Source organism: Alternaria atra (genome assembly GCF_907166805.1).
Source record: "Alternaria atra isolate CS162 genome assembly, contig: 22, whole genome shotgun sequence".
Classification (NCBI taxonomy): domain Eukaryota; kingdom Fungi; phylum Ascomycota; class Dothideomycetes; order Pleosporales; family Pleosporaceae; genus Alternaria; species Alternaria atra.
Window position 1 is genome coordinate 2,158,597 of NW_025091320.1, and position 17,216 is coordinate 2,175,812.

A 17,216-nucleotide genomic window follows, 5' to 3' on the forward strand; every position below is an offset into this window, starting at 1 on the left:
CGTCTAATCTCCCATGAGCTTAACCCAAACCAAATATAACCTATCGCTAGCGTGTGGCGATGCATATACCCCAAAAGGGACGACCATCATATGCTTAGCGTTTTGAACCCTCTCCTTCGGTTTAATTGTGCCGCTCTTGACCCTGCACGGTCTGATCAATCCGGGTTTATCAATCCCTGTAATCACCCACTATCTACCCCACAAACATACCTCCCCACATGCATTCTCGTAACTTCCGAGCACGGCAGTACATCTGGTACCAAGCACATGCGTACTCCGCTCCAAATACCTACTCATAATAATGGGGTCGAGCTGCGATGCGCCACATCGCTATCAGTTGAAAGTAAACCATGGCACACATATTCTCCCTCGCTATTCCCGCACCACCAGCCTACCATGAAGGCAGCCAATCTGGTGATCAAGTCAAATTCCCAGATAGTGGCTTTTTCCAAGGGTTCAACAAACCATCACGACTTGAAGCCGACATCTTCGAGCTTGAGACGACTGGTACCGTACGTATGTTGTTCGATGCACAGAGCCTGAAGCTCAGTGCTTCCAGATCCCCAAAGATATAAACGGTACCTTCTTTCGCATACAACCTGACCACCGCTTCCCACCTTTATTCGAGGAAGATATACATTTTAACGGTGATGGATCGGTATCAGCGTTCCGGTTCGAGAACGGTCACGTCGACTTCAGACAGCGATATGTACATACCGATCGCTTCAAAGCGGAAACGAGGGCGCGCAAGTCGTTACTGGGACGGTATAGAAATCCTTACACCGATAACGAGATGGTGAAAGGCATCATTAGAACAGCGTCGAATACCAACATCATCTTCTGGCGCGGAGTGTTGCTGGCGACTAAGGAAGATGGGCCACCGTTTGCTATGGACCCCGTCACACTCGAGACGATTGGTAGGTACGACTTTGACGGCCAAGTACAATCTCCTACATTTACCGCGCATCCGAAATTCGACCCGGATACCGGAGAGATGGTATGCTATGGATACGAGGCTGGAGGTAATGGGTATGACGCTAGTTGCGACATTGTGGTGTACACAATTGACAAATATGGAAAGAAGACTGAAGAATGTTGGTACAAAGCACCTTTCTGCGGAATGATACACGATTGCGCTATCACAAAGAATTACCTGATTCTACCACTCACGCCAATCAAGGTCAATGCCGAGAGGCTTAAGAAAGGTGGCAATCATTTTGCCTGGGATCCAGAAGAAGACCAGTGGTATGGTATAGTGCCTCGCCGGAATGGTAAACCAGATGATATCGTCTGGCTACGCGCCGATAACGGTATGAAACCCACACAACGTGTCATCGCATGGAATATACGCTGATGACACCAGGCTTCCACGGCCACGTCGCCGGTTCTTACGAAGACTCCTCAGGCAACATCGTTGTCGACCTAACCATAGCATCTGATAACGTCTTCTACTTCTTCCCACCAGATAGCCAAGAAAATACGCCTGCAACGTTACTCCAACGTAACAAGCTCGTTTCGGACACTTACCGCTGGGTCTTCGACCCGAAAACTCCTACTAACACACGCGTGCAACCCCATAAGCTCTTCGGCATCAACGGCGAGTTCTCGCGCATTGACGATAGAGTACTGACGAAGAAGTACAACCACTTCTGGCAATGCAACATCGATCCAAGCAAGCCGTACGATTTCCAGAAGTGCGGCCCCCCGGCTGGTGGACTGTTCAACGTACTAGGACACTACGAGTGGGAGAGTGGGAAGAAAGATACCTTCTGGGCAGGCCCGACATGTACATTTCAAGAACCAGTCTTTGTCCCAAAAGCCTTGTCTTCTCCATCGGAGTTTGTGGAAGGCGAGGGTTATATCATGGCTTTGCTCAACCATCTCGACGTTTTGCGCAATGATATTCTTATCTTTGATGCGCAAAATCTCTCCCAGGGGCCGCTAGCGGTCATTCATCTGCCTGTCAAGCTGCGCTTGGGTCTACATGGTAACTTCATCGAGCAAGAGGATATTGACGAGTGGGCTGAAAAGAGGAAGAATGGTGGTGACGTTGGGCCGGCGGTACCAGCGAAGGAGATGTTGCCGTGGCAGAAGAAAATGGCAGAGGAGGAGGGCCTTGGGAGTGCAGTGCCAGTACCAGGGAAGGGGTTTGGGAATGGATTCAACAGTGCCATTGGGCTCAACAATCACTGAGTTCGTGTCAAATGCGGATTAACGAGCAAATACTGCCAATACATATTTTCGTTGCCTATCTTCTCATGTGTCTGCAATTACAGTTCGAATCGTACGACAGCCGAAGCACAATTTCCCTACATGTCATGGCATTGCTTGAGCGAACAGCAAGCCTGATTTACTTGCTGCAAAGTGGAACTTATTGTCTGACTACAATTGAGTTAAGATCGAGTGACCGCTTTCGTGCAGCCTCGCTCCACTCTGGACGACAGCCTTTTGAAGGAGAGGGAGTCGACCTCAAGCTTAGGGGTGAGGCCACAATGAATGCCCGAGTACTCGAGCACCTACCGTGCCAAGTCATGTCCAAATTGTCGAGTCTGGATGGAGTATAAAGAAGCTTGCAACCACATGACCTGTCACTACTGTGGCCTTAGCTTCTGCCGTGTTTGTCTACATCCTTGGACTAGAGAGGGTTTTCATCAAGGTGGCGGTTGCTTGCCATATGAGGATCCAGTTGAAGGATACAACGGAGAGGGTTATGAGCTGGGTGATCAAGGCCTGCATCGAGATACTGGTTACAGCTGTGTAGGCCTTAATCGATTCGGTCAGGAAAAGGTGAGCAACGCCGTCGCGGAGGATAACGCTGTCAACGAATATTACGAAGACTCAGATGACGAGATGCCGGATCTTGTGGAATATCCCTACGATGATGAGCTAGACAATGATGCAGACTATGGAGATGAACTCGAATACAAAGAGAATGAGCAAGCTGAGGAAAATGCCTCTGAGGACGAAGCTGAAGACGATCAAGCGGATCAGACACAGCATACTCACCCTCCCGCCGACGAAGTGGAAACCGGCGAAGATGGTTAAGCCAACAAAGTCGACGATCAGGTGGAGCTTAGATTGACTGAGGCAATCTCAGGCCTTGACATCACTGGTAGCGAAGTGGATACGATGAAGCTGCGTCGGCCGCCTCCACAGTCGAGACCACGATGGTAACTTCGTCAGATCCGGCACTGGCGATTCAGCAACGCCCACGGCCGTCTCCGCCATCCGATCTAGTCTGCTGACAGATTCGTCGCAGGCGGCGCATCCCGATTTTCGCCCCGAACCCGTATGCATATGACACAGTCTTCAATGGCGGTACTCCAAGCTTCCAGCAGCTCGAATGTTATCACTCTTGGCAACGACTGCCGTTGTACTGGACACATTATTATTATGCCTACTGCAGGGGTTGTTGCTATATCGCAAATCACTGGACTTCCGGGTGCGTTTCGTAGCCCAGTGGGAGTGTGCGACGAGTTTGGTCGATATATCACTTTGGGTTGAGCAGGGTGTCGTACCGTACAAGGCTGGGCGCCGTCGAGCATCGAAGCAATTAAAGGAGGAACTGTGGATCGATCTTGATGGAGACTGGCGAGGTCTTGCTACAATGATCGAGGTTTACGAGACTCAGCTGTCTGAGCTACAGCCCTATCTGTACTGGGAAATCGGGATCCATCTCATTTTAGAAGATCTGGAGCTGCAGATGCGGAAGAAGTACTGCGCTATTATTGAAGAGGATGTTGATGTACCAGGCTCACCCTGACGTTCGATCTTGCGACGAATCCTTTTGCTCCCCTGCACTGGGATGAACAAATTCAGGTTCAGGGTTCGTACAAACATGACTGAGAAATGCGGGTTCAGGCTCCCTTTGGTTTCCTACTGTAGTGTTCAAGAGAGAGTGTAGTGCTGGAGTCTTTCGTGAGAGAATGGTCAATGGCTAAGTGAGGCAGCTGGCATAAAGAAAGGAAAACTGCATGGCTGTCCTTCAGGCCCCAGAGCTATAAGTCAGCCGGTGAACTGGATACTGTCGACAAAACGCGCTGGGCGTGTGCATCTTCCAGGTGTTCCAAGTCGCGATGATGTCATAACGTGATGTTTTCGCGTGTCACAATTACCGTCTTCCAACCTCGTCCCACTTATCATCGACACGACAACGGCTGCCAAAACCACGGGTCTGATTTGCCCTCGACCGCCTTGACTCTGATGCGTCATTCGGCAGTTCTACAGGTCTTTCTCAAGCCTGAAAAAGTTTATGCTAGAAGACCTCTGGCAATCAGCGAAGTTGATAGATGTTGTGGATGCTTGCTAGACTTTTGGGCTCAAAGAGTGATGGCTCACTCTCGGCATCTTCAGCATGAACGTGAACAGTCTTCAAGTTTGTGGAACAAGAACAAGGGTCTGAAAAAAGCTGGGGTTCGAATGCAATCACATTGCGGATTCTCTTGATAGAGGCCGGCTCTCACATCAGGGGCGGGAGATAATAAACAAGCTAGTTTCGGAGATACTCCTGCTGGAGGGGTTTGGAGAGGTACAGTTAATATACAGCCCTATTAACAAAGGATTGAGACACCCCGCTATTGAGAACATCGCCACCTAGATATACAAGTGCTGCGTCGAAGCTACTAGCTATGGCTCGTCTGCGATCAACACGATCTCGATCTCTGCCCGAGACATGACTTACATCACGGAGGAGGTCGAAGCTGAGCAAAAAACCAAGCATGTGCAGGTTCTGTTTCTTGGATGCGATAGCATAAGCTAGCTATATTCAGTGTTGAAGTAGGTTACCTAGTGGAGCCCCAAAAAGCATTGAGACACTTGTGGATATTGCATACAGTTGATTCAAACTATCGGGAGGTTTTTTGAAGGGCCTCTTGGATATGCTATAACTAGATGGAAGAGAGGAGTAAACAGGGATGCTGGGGACGATACGTACCATATATGATTCATCAATCATGAAACCCATTTTCTCATAACCTTTAAGGTTATCCTCTACTTGCTACTTGAAACCGCGCCCGTTGGGTAATTATATCTTCAAAACGAAATGTATCCATGCCGTCCTCCCTTCCTAGATTAGCGGGCGGCTACGGATTAGCGCCTGGGTAATGGCTCCTTCCCAGATCAGATGGGAAGACCCGCAGTTGTGGGGTTCCGGAGGTTGCACGCGACCACCAACTGTAAATCAATGCCCTGAATGCGGCCGGTTCGGCGCTCGAGTGGGAAGTTCGTATTGTGGGATGCTCGATGTCTGTGTGGTACATGTGTGCATTTGAGACAATGTTAGTATTTGCCACTGCAAGTACAATAAACTGAACGCCACTCGTTATAAAGATTTCGATAACTATGTTGTTTCGGGATACGCTCTGCCTTGTCCTCCCCGATGAATGGTATACGCAAACAGGAGGGACGTTGCTAATAGGCGGCTTTGGTAAACATCTAGAGACGTGGAAGGACTGAAGCTTTGAGTGGCGACTGCGCGAGGGTCACGGATGCACGGGGCTGGTAGAGTATGCAGCATGTGATGAGTACACAGGGGGCTTTGCTAGAGTTCCCTGGTTGGTCAACATGGAAGTAGACTAAACTTACCACTCTTGCTACAAGATTCGTCGTTTCAGACGTACACTCCTTAAACTTATTTGGCTTCCGATTAACAGCACTGTCACTACGACTGATGGAAGTAATTGAGAAGGTACTATGGTCATATACTTGATGGGATGTTATCAGAACTTTGGGAAAATCAGGATGAAAATTCATGGCTTATCCTCAAAGCCTACTCCTCATGTTTCCCCTGGACGCAAAGTATTGGCTTGAGACAACCTTAATGGAGCATGCATGACTGTCTGTGATGCACCTAGAGATATTGAGCAGAGTTATACGTGAACCTTGATCGATGATATCCACTTGTTCTGTTAACAAGGAAAAGTCTTTACTTGCTTCCGCGGATTTGATCTGGCAAATAATGGACTAGACCTCGTGCTTGCGGTGAGGGTGGAAAAAGGCACTGAAGCAGTGAGCTGTTCTAGAACAAGTGAAGCAACATACGAAGCCTGTCAGAAAGCCTGTAAGTCAAACTATTACAAGTCGAGCGCAAACAGAAGAAGATGGGTGAAAGTCGATCTTCCAAATGGTTGTGTATTGCATGATGGAACCAGTCACGAAAAGGGTAAAGCGTAGTTGGCGATTAGCTTGAGGATGTGGGGGCAGCGTGTCACATGCCACACCTTTGTCTCTGTTTGAGCCATGTGAATGCGTGTTGGAGGTGTCGGCTGAGCCTAGGTGGTCTAGAGGGGTGTCATCCGTACGATGCTATCACAGTGAGGCCGGCCTGAGAGAGTCGCGGTAGTGAGAAAAGGCATGCGCGGATGCCATAGTGGGCTGTTCGCAGGCAGTCGTTAGTGGGCGCGGTAAGATGCGAACAAAAGTTTGGAAGGGGTCGAAGAGCTAGAGAGTCGATGAACTTGTGTAGAGTCGGTGATGATAACGCTGGTGGTTGCGAAGATGGGCAGGCTGGGAGTGGGGATGCTGGCATGGCGCTTCGTGATGCGGTGATTGGTCTGGACCCTTGTCTGGCTACGCCAAGTTTCCGTTTGGCTTCCCTGTTGCCTTCTCCATCATAAGATAGCGCCGCCGCCCATGTGACCATCTCTCGTCCACGGTGCACTCATCGCCTCGTGATTCAAGTCGGACGTTCAACTGTGCTGATAATCCTTCCTGAAGCAATTCCCAAGTGTACGATTTTCAAGGTAAGAAGCTTTTTGTTCTTTTTCTCGTTCCCGAAAGTGCGCATCCACCCTGTCCAGCACCGCTCGTCGAGGTCGTCACGCCTTCGCCCGTCACCTGATATCGCGGACCCATTGGAACATCGCAGTCGAGCCCTGTACCATCGGTGAGTTAACATCATGGTCGTTTTCGCGGGACTGCCGGAACGATGCGCATGGATGTGCGCAGTTTCTGGAGGACTTCTCTACGGCATGCCGCCTGCTTGGAGAATCGCACCTGGTGTCGTGGTTGCCTCGAGCCCGCACCTCGCTGGCCGCGATGGTGTTGCTCGGCGTCCCGCACTTGACGGACGCGCGCATCCACCACGAAACGACGCACGACGCCATTGTGCACTTCCTACGACCCACCCGCTCGCACGATGCGACGGCCCTCTTTTGAGTAGTGACAGCTCCGTCTTACAACAACGGGCAGCTGGATGCGCCCAATCGCCTGCCTGCTATGCCTCTCGTCGCACCACTTTGACCTACTCAGCTGCTCGCGCCCGTGCTAATGTTTGTCGAACCTAGGCCTCTGTATGCGCTCCCCAAGCGCATGATTGCTAGACCGAGTCCTCATCCGGATTGCGTGTGAACTGCTGGGCAAAGCGCCACTCACTGCTCCCCCATCCGGTGGTTTGCGCCTGCGACTCACGCCTCGAGCGCGTCTCCTCTGCCTCTTTCACCAACCTTCCAATACGTCACCCGCCCGATTCGCTCATCCGCGGCTACATCCCAGTCGCCTACAGAACAGCAGCGTCGTACCTTGACTACAGCGCGCTCGCTTACCATTGGCCCTGTCTATCGCAGACTTGACGGCTTGAGCAACCACGCGCAGAACCTTTACATCGCTCCTAGTGTACCAACCCAGGCGATAGCTGCTCACCCTACACTTCCAGATACCCCGCCAGATACCATGGCCGATACCGCCGGCTACCCTACCGACGGCAAGCTGGATGCCCACAACGTGCACACAAACAAGCGGAAGCGCGACACGCGCGATCAAGGCCTCAACCGACCCGCTCCTCACCCCGCCAACAACGACTTGACCGACCAAGCGACTGCCTCCTTTCTTGCCGCGCACAACGCTGCCGACGACGATATGCAGCAGCAGTTCGACGTACACCACAACGGCGGGACCAACACCGCGAGTGTTGGGGACACTGCCGCCGCTGCGCTTGCCTACCACCAGATGACAGTCCCCCAAGCGACGGAACTCCAGTTCCAGACGCAAAACTCCGGCGACGGTTCCTTTAGCATGGGAGACCACAGTCAACAACAAACAGGCATGCAGGACTTTAGTCTCGAGGCCTTGAAAGCTGCTACACAGACGGGCCGTCCCGGTCAAACAGCACCCAGCGACTCGCCGCCGCAAAGCGCTACCCACAAGCCTCAGGTCGGCACAGAGGAGTGGCACAAGGTACGGAGGGACAACCACAAAGAAGGTAGGCATCTGTAGAAACACTTGAAGAAGCAGTCGCTAACAAACACATAGTCGAACGCCGCCGCCGCGAGACCATCAACGAAGGCATCAACGAACTAGCCAAGATCGTTCCTGGTTGCGAGAAGAACAAGGGTTCCATCCTGCAACGAGCCGTACAGTTCATCACTCAGTTAAAGGAGAATGAGCAACAAAACATCGAGAAATGGACTCTCGAGAAGCTGCTCACGGAGCAAGCCATCACCGAGCTCAGCGCAAGTTGCGACAAGTTTAAAGCCGAATGCCAACGAGCATGGGATGAGTGCCAAATCTACAAGCGCGCATGCGAGAACAACGGCATCCTACCTGACGAGATCAAAGAGCGTCAAGAGAACGGCGAACAGACTGGGGCAAATCCTATGTAGAGCACGGAAGAAGCGTCGCCTGACTGGGGCTCAGAGTAGATCTGATCGGCCTGAGCTTATTCTCCGTCGATCATGTTCTATCGGCACGATGTTGACGATACCTTGTTAGCTATGTTCGGGATACACATATCTGTACTTCATTTCTTGACCTGTCGGTCTACTGTTTATTCCGCGCACTCGGAGTGTGGCTGATTATCTTTATTGTTCGGCGTACAGTGGGGGGGTTGTCACTCGCTCTTTTAGTACGGGCTTTTTGGTGTTGTGTGCATATCGCGGTGCACCTGGGATAGGCCTCCCTCGCACAACTAACGGAGGCTTCTCTTACGTATTCAGCGACAGGTTTTACAACAAGGGGGAATTTCTCAATGATACAGCATTCTCGGTGACCTTGTTCTGATCAGATTATAATATATGCTAGCCATTTGTGTTGTTGACGTGATATTGACACGGCTACATTTCTTTGGATAGAGTCTACATGAATCGCGCTATCGGAACCCTGCTTATCCCTTAGCGGACGGCGCATCCCACCTGCCTCGCATGCACATAGCAACTCACTTTCTTGAACCCCGAACAAACGTTCCTCGCCGCACTCACCAACTATTCGAGCCAGCAGTCATGATTAGCACGTGAAAGGACTCCCGGATATGGTTGGCGTAACGCGTCTCCCTCGACTCCAACCCCACATCCAGATCATACGCGCGACTGACCATGGCGAACAACGAGGTGCCCGAAGAGCCGCTTGTGCCTCCTGTACTGGACGCAGCTGAGCTGATTGGGAATTCGAGCGCTGATTTCCCTGTCATCGAGGCGGAGCCAGAAGAAGAGCTCAACCTGCCTCTCGACACCGCCGAACAGCAGCGCATACTGCTCCAACAACAAGACGAAAACCAACCCCAAGCCGGGCCTCCCCTTACGCTGCCAGCACGCCCCGGTCTGCAACACGGCAACTCGGTTCCTACGCCCGCACCGAACCTTCCTCCTCCTGCACCGCCTGCACCATCGCTGGCGCAATTGCAGAACCTCGTGAGGGGTATACCAAAGGTCGAGCCTGCTCCGTATGCCTTCACATATGATGACGCATCATCTTTCGAAGAGGAGCTAGAAGAGTGGTTTTCGTATGCAGTCGAGGAGCAGGCTATGTTGCTGAAGACACAGGCGTCCTACTCGTTGGAGTGGAGCGCATTTCATGGGTTGAACGATGCATCCAACGGCGAGGACGGCCTGGACTGGGCTACGGCGACAACAACACAACACGAGGACTTTGTGCAGGATCTGTTACGAGGACTGAAGGAGGTGGATCCTGTATTGAGGCTAAAGAAGCTTGAGGCATTAGTCTATGTCCTCCTTGGGTGCTGGCATGAGACTGCGGGGCTACCAGAACCAGCAGTGGACGAGGCGACAGAGTCAAGCACGGCCTCGGTACGCAGCGCCGCATACGCCAAATCAGGGAGGCAAGCTTTGCTCATCAAGCGTAACTTACATCTGCTCGCCGATAGTAATGGTGTGCAGACCATTATTGATACACTCAGCGCTTCCCTTTTGAGAGTATGTGGGGTGGACGCTACACCTGAAGCACAACACGACTCGAAAGAGGCAGAGCGACGTGAGATTTGGTGTGCGATGACTGCCGTCTATGTCTTGCTGGAAGTCGCGCGTGATGAGGAAAAGACGAATAACAGCCTCAAACTCAGAAGCGCCATTCTTGACCTAGAGAAACCAGGTCTTCTTGTGCTTTTCGTTGATCTCATCGCGAAATTACGGTGGGACGAATCAATCAACTTGCCGCTTAGCAAGATCTCACTGCTAGTGTGGAAGGCAATGCTGGTTACTTTCGGTGGTCTCGCAGAAGTTGGCAAGGTCAAAGAGACTTTCAGAGACACCAACCTCGAGTCAGAGGATTCCAAGGGTCAGCCGCTCATCACTGCTTCGCCTCTTGATTACCATCTCTTCAGACAGGAGATAAGCTCCAAGTACCCTGCATACAATCCTCCGCTTCCCATATTTCCTCTAGAGCCAGAAAACAACTCCATATTGCCACCACTCAAGAACCATCCAAACAAGGTAGCTGGCAACCATGTGTTCGGTTCTGGCCTTGGAGACACAAACGGCAACATCACATCCATTTTACATCAGCCGGTTCATATCGCAACTCCAGCGCCCTCCCCTCCACCTTCGCCTGCAGGCCCTGGTGGCAAGGGCGGAAAGAAGCAGAACTACCAAACAAATCAGATGTTTCCATTCTTGTATCCGCCACTCGACGAGTCTAGCAACAAATTAGGTGGAAAAGGCTCAACCGACCTGCAGGACCTTCTAGTAGGACGCAAGTGGGAGGGCTCGGACATACCTGCATCCATCTTGGAGGCCGCGGAGCTCTTTGCTAAGCGCATGAAGGCTACGCGTGCCATGAAGCAGCTATGGGAAGAGCGTGTTGCATTCATGAAATACGAGCGCGGTTGGACGGGCCCTGATGAGAATCCCGATATCGAAGAACTGTCACTCGAACCCAAAGATAAAGCAGCACCACCAAAACTCTCTCCTGGTAGTAATGAAGAGCGTTTACACCTGGTTGAGGAGTTCTACCGCATCGCGCTACCCAACTTACAGTCACTGATCATCGTGTTGATCAAAGCCATCCTTGCGCACGTCACGGCACTCGTCACGCAATCCAGTGGCGCGAATGGACTTCAGAGCGGTTTCCAATTCCAAGACAATCAGAACGGTACGACAGCCGGGCGGCCTGACATGAGCGGCATGGATGGTCACGGTAACACATTCGCCACCAATGAGGAGCTTGATGCGATGCGCACACAAGAAGTCCTGGACAAAGCAGTCACAGGCACCTTAATACTTATTTTGAAATGGTTCAAAGTGTCTCACATCCTGAAGTTTGAGTACGTTACGCAGCTCCTGGTTGATTCGAGCTATGTTCCGTTGATCTTGAAGCTACTACAACTGCAAGAGGTCGAGAAGATTGTAAATTTCAAGAGTGAGCAGGAAGAGCTTAACTTTTTCAACTTTTGTCGAACACACTCAAGGAATTTTTCTGAAGAGGATTATAATGACAGCCACGAAGGAGAGGCACATAACAGCGAATCCGACGAAGACGATGCCGTCCCGCCTCCGATTCGTCTCTCGAGAGAAGACTCAAACGAATCAGGAGTCGAGCCAGCCCTTCCACTCGCTCAATTGCAACTTCCAGAAGTAGATGAGCTCGGCTTTCCTACAAACGAGTTGCCTAAAGAACCCATCACCAACTTCTCGTGGCGCGCGTTCTTCACATCTATCAACTATCTCCGCATTATGCAGAAGATCTGCAAGAACAAGGCACATCGCAATCTCATGCTTGTGTCTTACAAGTCTTCGCAGTTCCTTCGCAAGAGTCTAAAGGTACCACAACCGGAGCTGCGTCTGTATACGCTTAAGCTTTTCAAGAACCAAGTTCCCTACTGTGGTCGCAAGTGGCGACAATCTAACATGCGCGTCATTACTGCAGTATATTTGCATTGTAGACCTGAACTTCGAGACGACTGGCTAGCCGGGAGTGACGTGGATGCCGAGGTCGACGAGAGCGTGCCGCTCGAGCAAGCTCTGCGATCACTCACGCACTGGCATAACCTTAAGCGCTATCCAGAGAGTTTAGGCGCCAAACCTGGCGTTCTGGAGGAGGAACAAGACTTCTTCCGAAACGAACTCGAGAAAATGGACTGGGGTGATGAGGCTGGGAATGAAGGCGAGCTTGAGCATGGCTGGCCAGATCTTCAGGTTGAGGGTTGGTGAACATCTTGAGCCCCCCACCCCTGAACATTCCAACGCATTGCCCCTTCCTTCACCTGATATCCAATCTGGATATCGCATTAATGCCTTGAGTAGATGATTCGCGACGCGGACAATTCCTTGAGCGCCCTAGAAATCAGGTACAGAGGCGCAGAGAGGCAGTACGAGGCGGGAAATTGGCTAGGCCGACTCTTGCGCGTTCCATCTCAGAGCCGGCTGCAAAATCTGGGCCTGATGCGATCAAATCAAATCGCATCTCCCGATTGGACATTCACAGGGAATTGGAAGAACTCTTCAAGGCATCCACGCACGATGATAGTGATGAGGATGATGACGAGAATGCGAAAGACAGATACTCTAGTTCGACCGAGAACGATGGAGGGAGGTTTCACTTTAACGATGGCTGGCGAAGAAAAGGAATCAGAGAGACGCGACGACAGAGGAGAGCGAAAAGTGAGGGTACTGTTCCCAGTCCGGAGGCTGTTTAAGTTTTGTCGCAGGCTATGAGTCTGGCCCAGGATACCCGTAGAGTTCGATAGCAGTCAGAAACTACTCGCAATGAATATCGCATTATTCGAATAGACGTAGAAAACTTGGATGCGATTCAGTGATGGGGTTGTTTGACGTTCAAATGCCGCGGCGTTTGGAGCTAGCATCGTCATCCTCCAACTTTACACCTTCAGAGGGTGCAGCAGTTCACCGCGTCTGAGCTAGCACAGCGTGCGGCTGGGTAGTCAAAGAACAGTATTCCGCCAATCAGCCATCTGTATATCTGGCTTACCTACTGAACCTCTGCAAAAGAAGAAATGCGGCCCGTCTTGCCTGACTCGGTATGGCACTACCCCGAGCTTCGATCCCCACAGGTTGGGGTTGGCTAAAAGACGTCGGCGTCTGCTCTTCCACCGGAGTTAATCTTGCTCATTCTCCTCCCTGTCCTTGTCGCAATCTTTGTATAGCTTTGTTTTGCGTTTTCAGCTTTTGCGTTTGTATATTTCCCGCATTGTACACCTAATTCAACGCAAACTACAACATGGCGAAGGTTTTCGATTATGCCGAGGGTCAGTCTTCGCCGCCCGCGATGCAACTTCAACTGCCATAGCTAACTCGCAAGTAAGTCGCGCAGCACAACACGGCCGAAAGCTGCTGGGTAATTCTCTACGGCAATGTCTACGATGTAACGCGATTCATTCCCGAGCACCCTGGCGGCTCCAAAGTCATCCTCCAACTCGCCGGCACCGACGCAACCGAAGAATACGACCCCATCCACCCTCCCGGCATCCTCGAAGAGAACCTGGAAGCCTCTGATAAGCTCGGTACCATAAACCCAGATACCCTCCCCAAAGAGGAGAAGACACCAGAAGAGACGGGAGAGTCACAAGATGAAGGACCCGTAGATCTGGACAGCATACTGAACCTCGATGAAATTGAAGAGGTGGCAACAAAGCAAATACCCTACAAAGCATGGGCATACTACTTCTCCGCGAGCGACGACCTCCAGAGCAAGTCCTTCAACAACAGCGTCTACCGAAGCATACTCCTCCGACCCCGCGTCTTCGTCGACTGCACCCGCTGCGACACATCCACCACCTTCATCGGCAACTCTGTCAAACTCCCCATCTATGTCTCCCCGGCAGCAATGGCGCGTCTTGCACACCCCGACGGCGAATGGGGCATAGCACAAGCCTGCTCCAACTATGGCGCCATGCAGATAATCAGCCAAAACGCGTCCATGACCCCCGAACAAATCGTCGCAGACGCCACCCCAGGTCAAGTCTTCGGCTGGCAGCTCTACGTACAAAACGAGCGCACCAAGAGCGAAGCCATCCTAGACCGCGTGAACAAGCTCGACGCGGTGAAATTCATCTGCCTCACCCTCGACGCGCCCGTGCCCGGTAAACGCGAACACGACGAGCGCAGCAAAAACGTAGGCTCCAACCTCCCCGTGCGCGCCTCGGTCCAAGAATCGCAATCCGTTTCCAAAACAAGCACCAGCGCAACGACACCCACGCAAGCCAGCGAAAACGAGAAGCCCAAGCCCAAATCAATGGGTATGGGCCAATCCCTCTTCTGGGGCACAGCCGCAGATTTAACTTGGCGCGATACCTTGCCCTGGCTCGCAAAACACACGTCCAAACCCATTGTCCTCAAGGGAATTCAAACGCATGAAGACGCTTATTTGGCTTCTCTTCACGCACCACACGTCAAGGCCATCATCTTATCGAATCACGGTGGTAGGGCTTTGGATACTGCACCACCTGCTGTACACACGCTGCTCGAGATACGCAAATACTGTCCTGAGGTGTTCGATCGAATTGAAGTGTGGGTTGATGGGGGGATTAAGCGGGGGACAGATGTTGTTAAAGCCCTATGTTTGGGGGCGAGAGGTGTGGGGGTGGGAAGAGCGGCATTGTTTGGGTTGGGAGCTGGGGGTAAGGAGGGTGTGGGGAGGGTGCTTGAGAGTAAGTTTTTTTTTTCTTCTCATTCTGGTTTCATGGCGAATGGCAATGCTAACGGACAAACAGTTCTCAAAGCGGAAACGGAGACGTGTATGCGTTTGCTTGGTGTGGAAAAGGTCGAGCAATTGGGTATGCAACATATCAATACACGCGCCGTTGAGCGTGACATTTGGGATGGACCGGGTCTGGAGAGGGCTGTTGTTAAGGCGAAGTTGTAAAGAAAAGGACTTCTTCCCTTTGACTTGTTTTATTTGGGTATCTGGACGAACGTCGAGAGCTAGCTTGAGTGATGGAGAATCGGAGCAATTGATATTGGTCGTTTCTCATGTGAGATCTGCCCAAAGCTCATTTCCATGGTACAATGTCTGCGTCGGCGACTTTCCTGTTGTGATCTAGGCTATGGCAAGCCTCAGGCCGCGTGTTCATTGTGGCCTGAGCATGAGGACGTCAACGTATCTGGGGGTAGGAAATGACGATGAATGAATTGGCTGTAGGGCCACGTAATTAACCAACCGTTGGTGCTAGGTCGTTTCACCTCCCAACGGTTTCCATTGGGCTCTTCGTTCTTATGTTGTTGAGAACGAAGGGTTGCGACGCTACAATACTTAAGCTTTGGGAATCAGGCCATTTTCGCGGCTTGCCTAGAGGACAACACTAGATTTGCCACTACCGCTGTCGCCTAGTGACATGTTCCGTGTCAACGTTATGACCCGTTCGCTAGTAAATCGTCCAACTTCGGTCCGCAACTACGACAACACGATCTGTCCCGGCAATGCTAAGGTTAGGCTAGTACGCGGCATCCAATCTCAATGATGCTTCACCGTACTTTTAAGAATTCCATGGATATGGATGTCATCTTTTAGGTGGGCTAGAACGACGCTCAGGACATTGGTCTGGCCCCGAGTTAGAGACAAGATACACCGTCAAAACCTTGGTAAATCTCTTCGAAACAGATGTTGGTCTGCCCTTGAGATACTTCCGGGAACATAGTAGCTCTTGTCTTAACTACACTTTCCGTCGACCAGCATTGTGTATAATCAACAGTCTCCAATTGTCCAGCTACATGGCTCACTTGTGGATGCGAGGGAGTAGCCAAGGAATCACATCATCGCGATTATTTCGGTGCTGCTTACACTTACTAGTGGGCGAAGACTTCTTGGTGTAAGCTTTCTAAACATACACATGTCTGAAGGCATCCAGCGATATGCCTGGAAGTGGGGCTACGTGGTTACATGAGCTGAACATTCTTACCCCCTGTACCTTGCTGGTGTATCAACGGCTCCACCAACCAAAATTCAGCCTTACCCACCACGTCGGTTCGTCCTACCGCTCCTGCACACTGCCACGTGTGTGCCTACTGTATCAGGCGTCTCGCATCTAATCCACCACCAAGAGTTGTTCTTCGCCAATGCTTCAGCAGTGTGCTCACAGCCTTCTCCCTTTGACTTGTCACCGCGCCCTGTAATGCTGGGCACGGCAGAAGAAGGCTATCGGGGCGTTTAATGACGTTGCTGGTACCAAGTGACACATGACGATGCGCGCAATCCTGCGAGGAACGCGCTAGAAGCATGACCACTTACTGATTGATCCAGAGAGCTGGGATACTGCAGTCTGACGTCCTCTTCCATGCTGCAAACCCAATCGGGATATGCATGGAGATTGCTTACTGCTGGCCTGGTTGCGGCACGATCTCAATGCCGCAATCATAACGGAGACATTGACCGGTTGTGGCGGCACTAGGTTGATCAGATTATGGTTATACGCATACGATAGGAGCGTACCGTGGCCAAGAGAACTTGTGCCGCAGGACTTGTTTGGAAGTAGAGAAGCATTCCGTGCATGAGACGAAGGCAAGGGCTTTGAGGGTATTCCATAGCCTTCCGACAATGCACATTGACATCATGTTGCCCAGACGCCTGGGAAGATAGTGCAAATGGACCCTTGAAAGCCCTCGCAAGTGATGTTCTCGTGATGCTACTCCCACTGTAAAAACTCGGAAACCTATCGTGAAGAAGCTCGGACTGCTTGCTGGATGCAGACGGGGGCTGAGCTTGCGAGCTTGCTTCACTATTCGCGGCCGAGGTGAGATTGCGATGATGAGCTGGGTTACGGGTATGCGCGGGGCCCAAGTTGGGGAAATTATATAAAGAGACCCTGACACTTATCAGGCCCGTGGACTACTGTGTGTTTCGAAACTTCAACTGTCTTGCTCATCTTCATGACCGTGGTACTGCCTTCCTAAATCAAGATCAACGGACTATTTCACCGCCACTGCCCCCTTCCAGTGCGATCGGCTCAGTACGGTTTTCGATTTCAAGATATATGTTGCTCTTCTCGGAACTCAATTCGACTTGATATATTCTTGCTACCTTTTCTCCATTCCGCTTCT

General features: G+C 51.4%; 4 protein-coding genes across 4 annotated transcripts; all 4 read left to right on the forward strand.

Annotated features, from left to right (window-relative positions):
- Positions 1–350: 350 nt before the first annotated feature.
- Positions 351–3,045, forward strand: ALTATR162_LOCUS3484 (uncharacterized protein; the record flags this gene model as incomplete). The annotated part of the gene is made up of 4 exons (XM_043311092.1): positions 351–512; positions 560–1,310; positions 1,364–2,167; positions 2,762–3,045. 4 exons carry the CDS (start codon positions 351–353, stop codon positions 3,043–3,045), a joined length of 2,001 nt encoding a protein of 666 aa, XP_043167027.1.
- A 4,623-nt stretch (positions 3,046–7,668) lies between these two features.
- ALTATR162_LOCUS3485 (uncharacterized protein) lies at positions 7,669–8,597 on the forward strand (the record flags this gene model as incomplete). Its single annotated transcript, XM_043311093.1, has 2 exons — positions 7,669–8,197; positions 8,248–8,597. 2 exons carry the CDS (start codon positions 7,669–7,671, stop codon positions 8,595–8,597), a joined length of 879 nt encoding a protein of 292 aa, XP_043167028.1.
- A 708-nt stretch (positions 8,598–9,305) lies between these two features.
- On the forward strand, positions 9,306–12,374 carry ALTATR162_LOCUS3486 (uncharacterized protein; the record flags this gene model as incomplete). The annotated part of the gene is made up of 1 exon (XM_043311094.1): positions 9,306–12,374. The coding sequence occupies one exon, from the start codon at positions 9,306–9,308 to the stop codon at positions 12,372–12,374; it is 3,069 nt and encodes a 1,022-aa protein (XP_043167029.1).
- Positions 12,375–13,401: 1,027 nt separating this feature from the next.
- On the forward strand, positions 13,402–15,045 carry ALTATR162_LOCUS3487 (uncharacterized protein; the record flags this gene model as incomplete). The annotated part of the gene is made up of 3 exons (XM_043311095.1): positions 13,402–13,429; positions 13,487–14,830; positions 14,894–15,045. The coding sequence occupies 3 exons, from the start codon at positions 13,402–13,404 to the stop codon at positions 15,043–15,045; spliced, it is 1,524 nt and encodes a 507-aa protein (XP_043167030.1).
- Between the last annotated feature and the right edge of the window lie 2,171 nt (positions 15,046–17,216).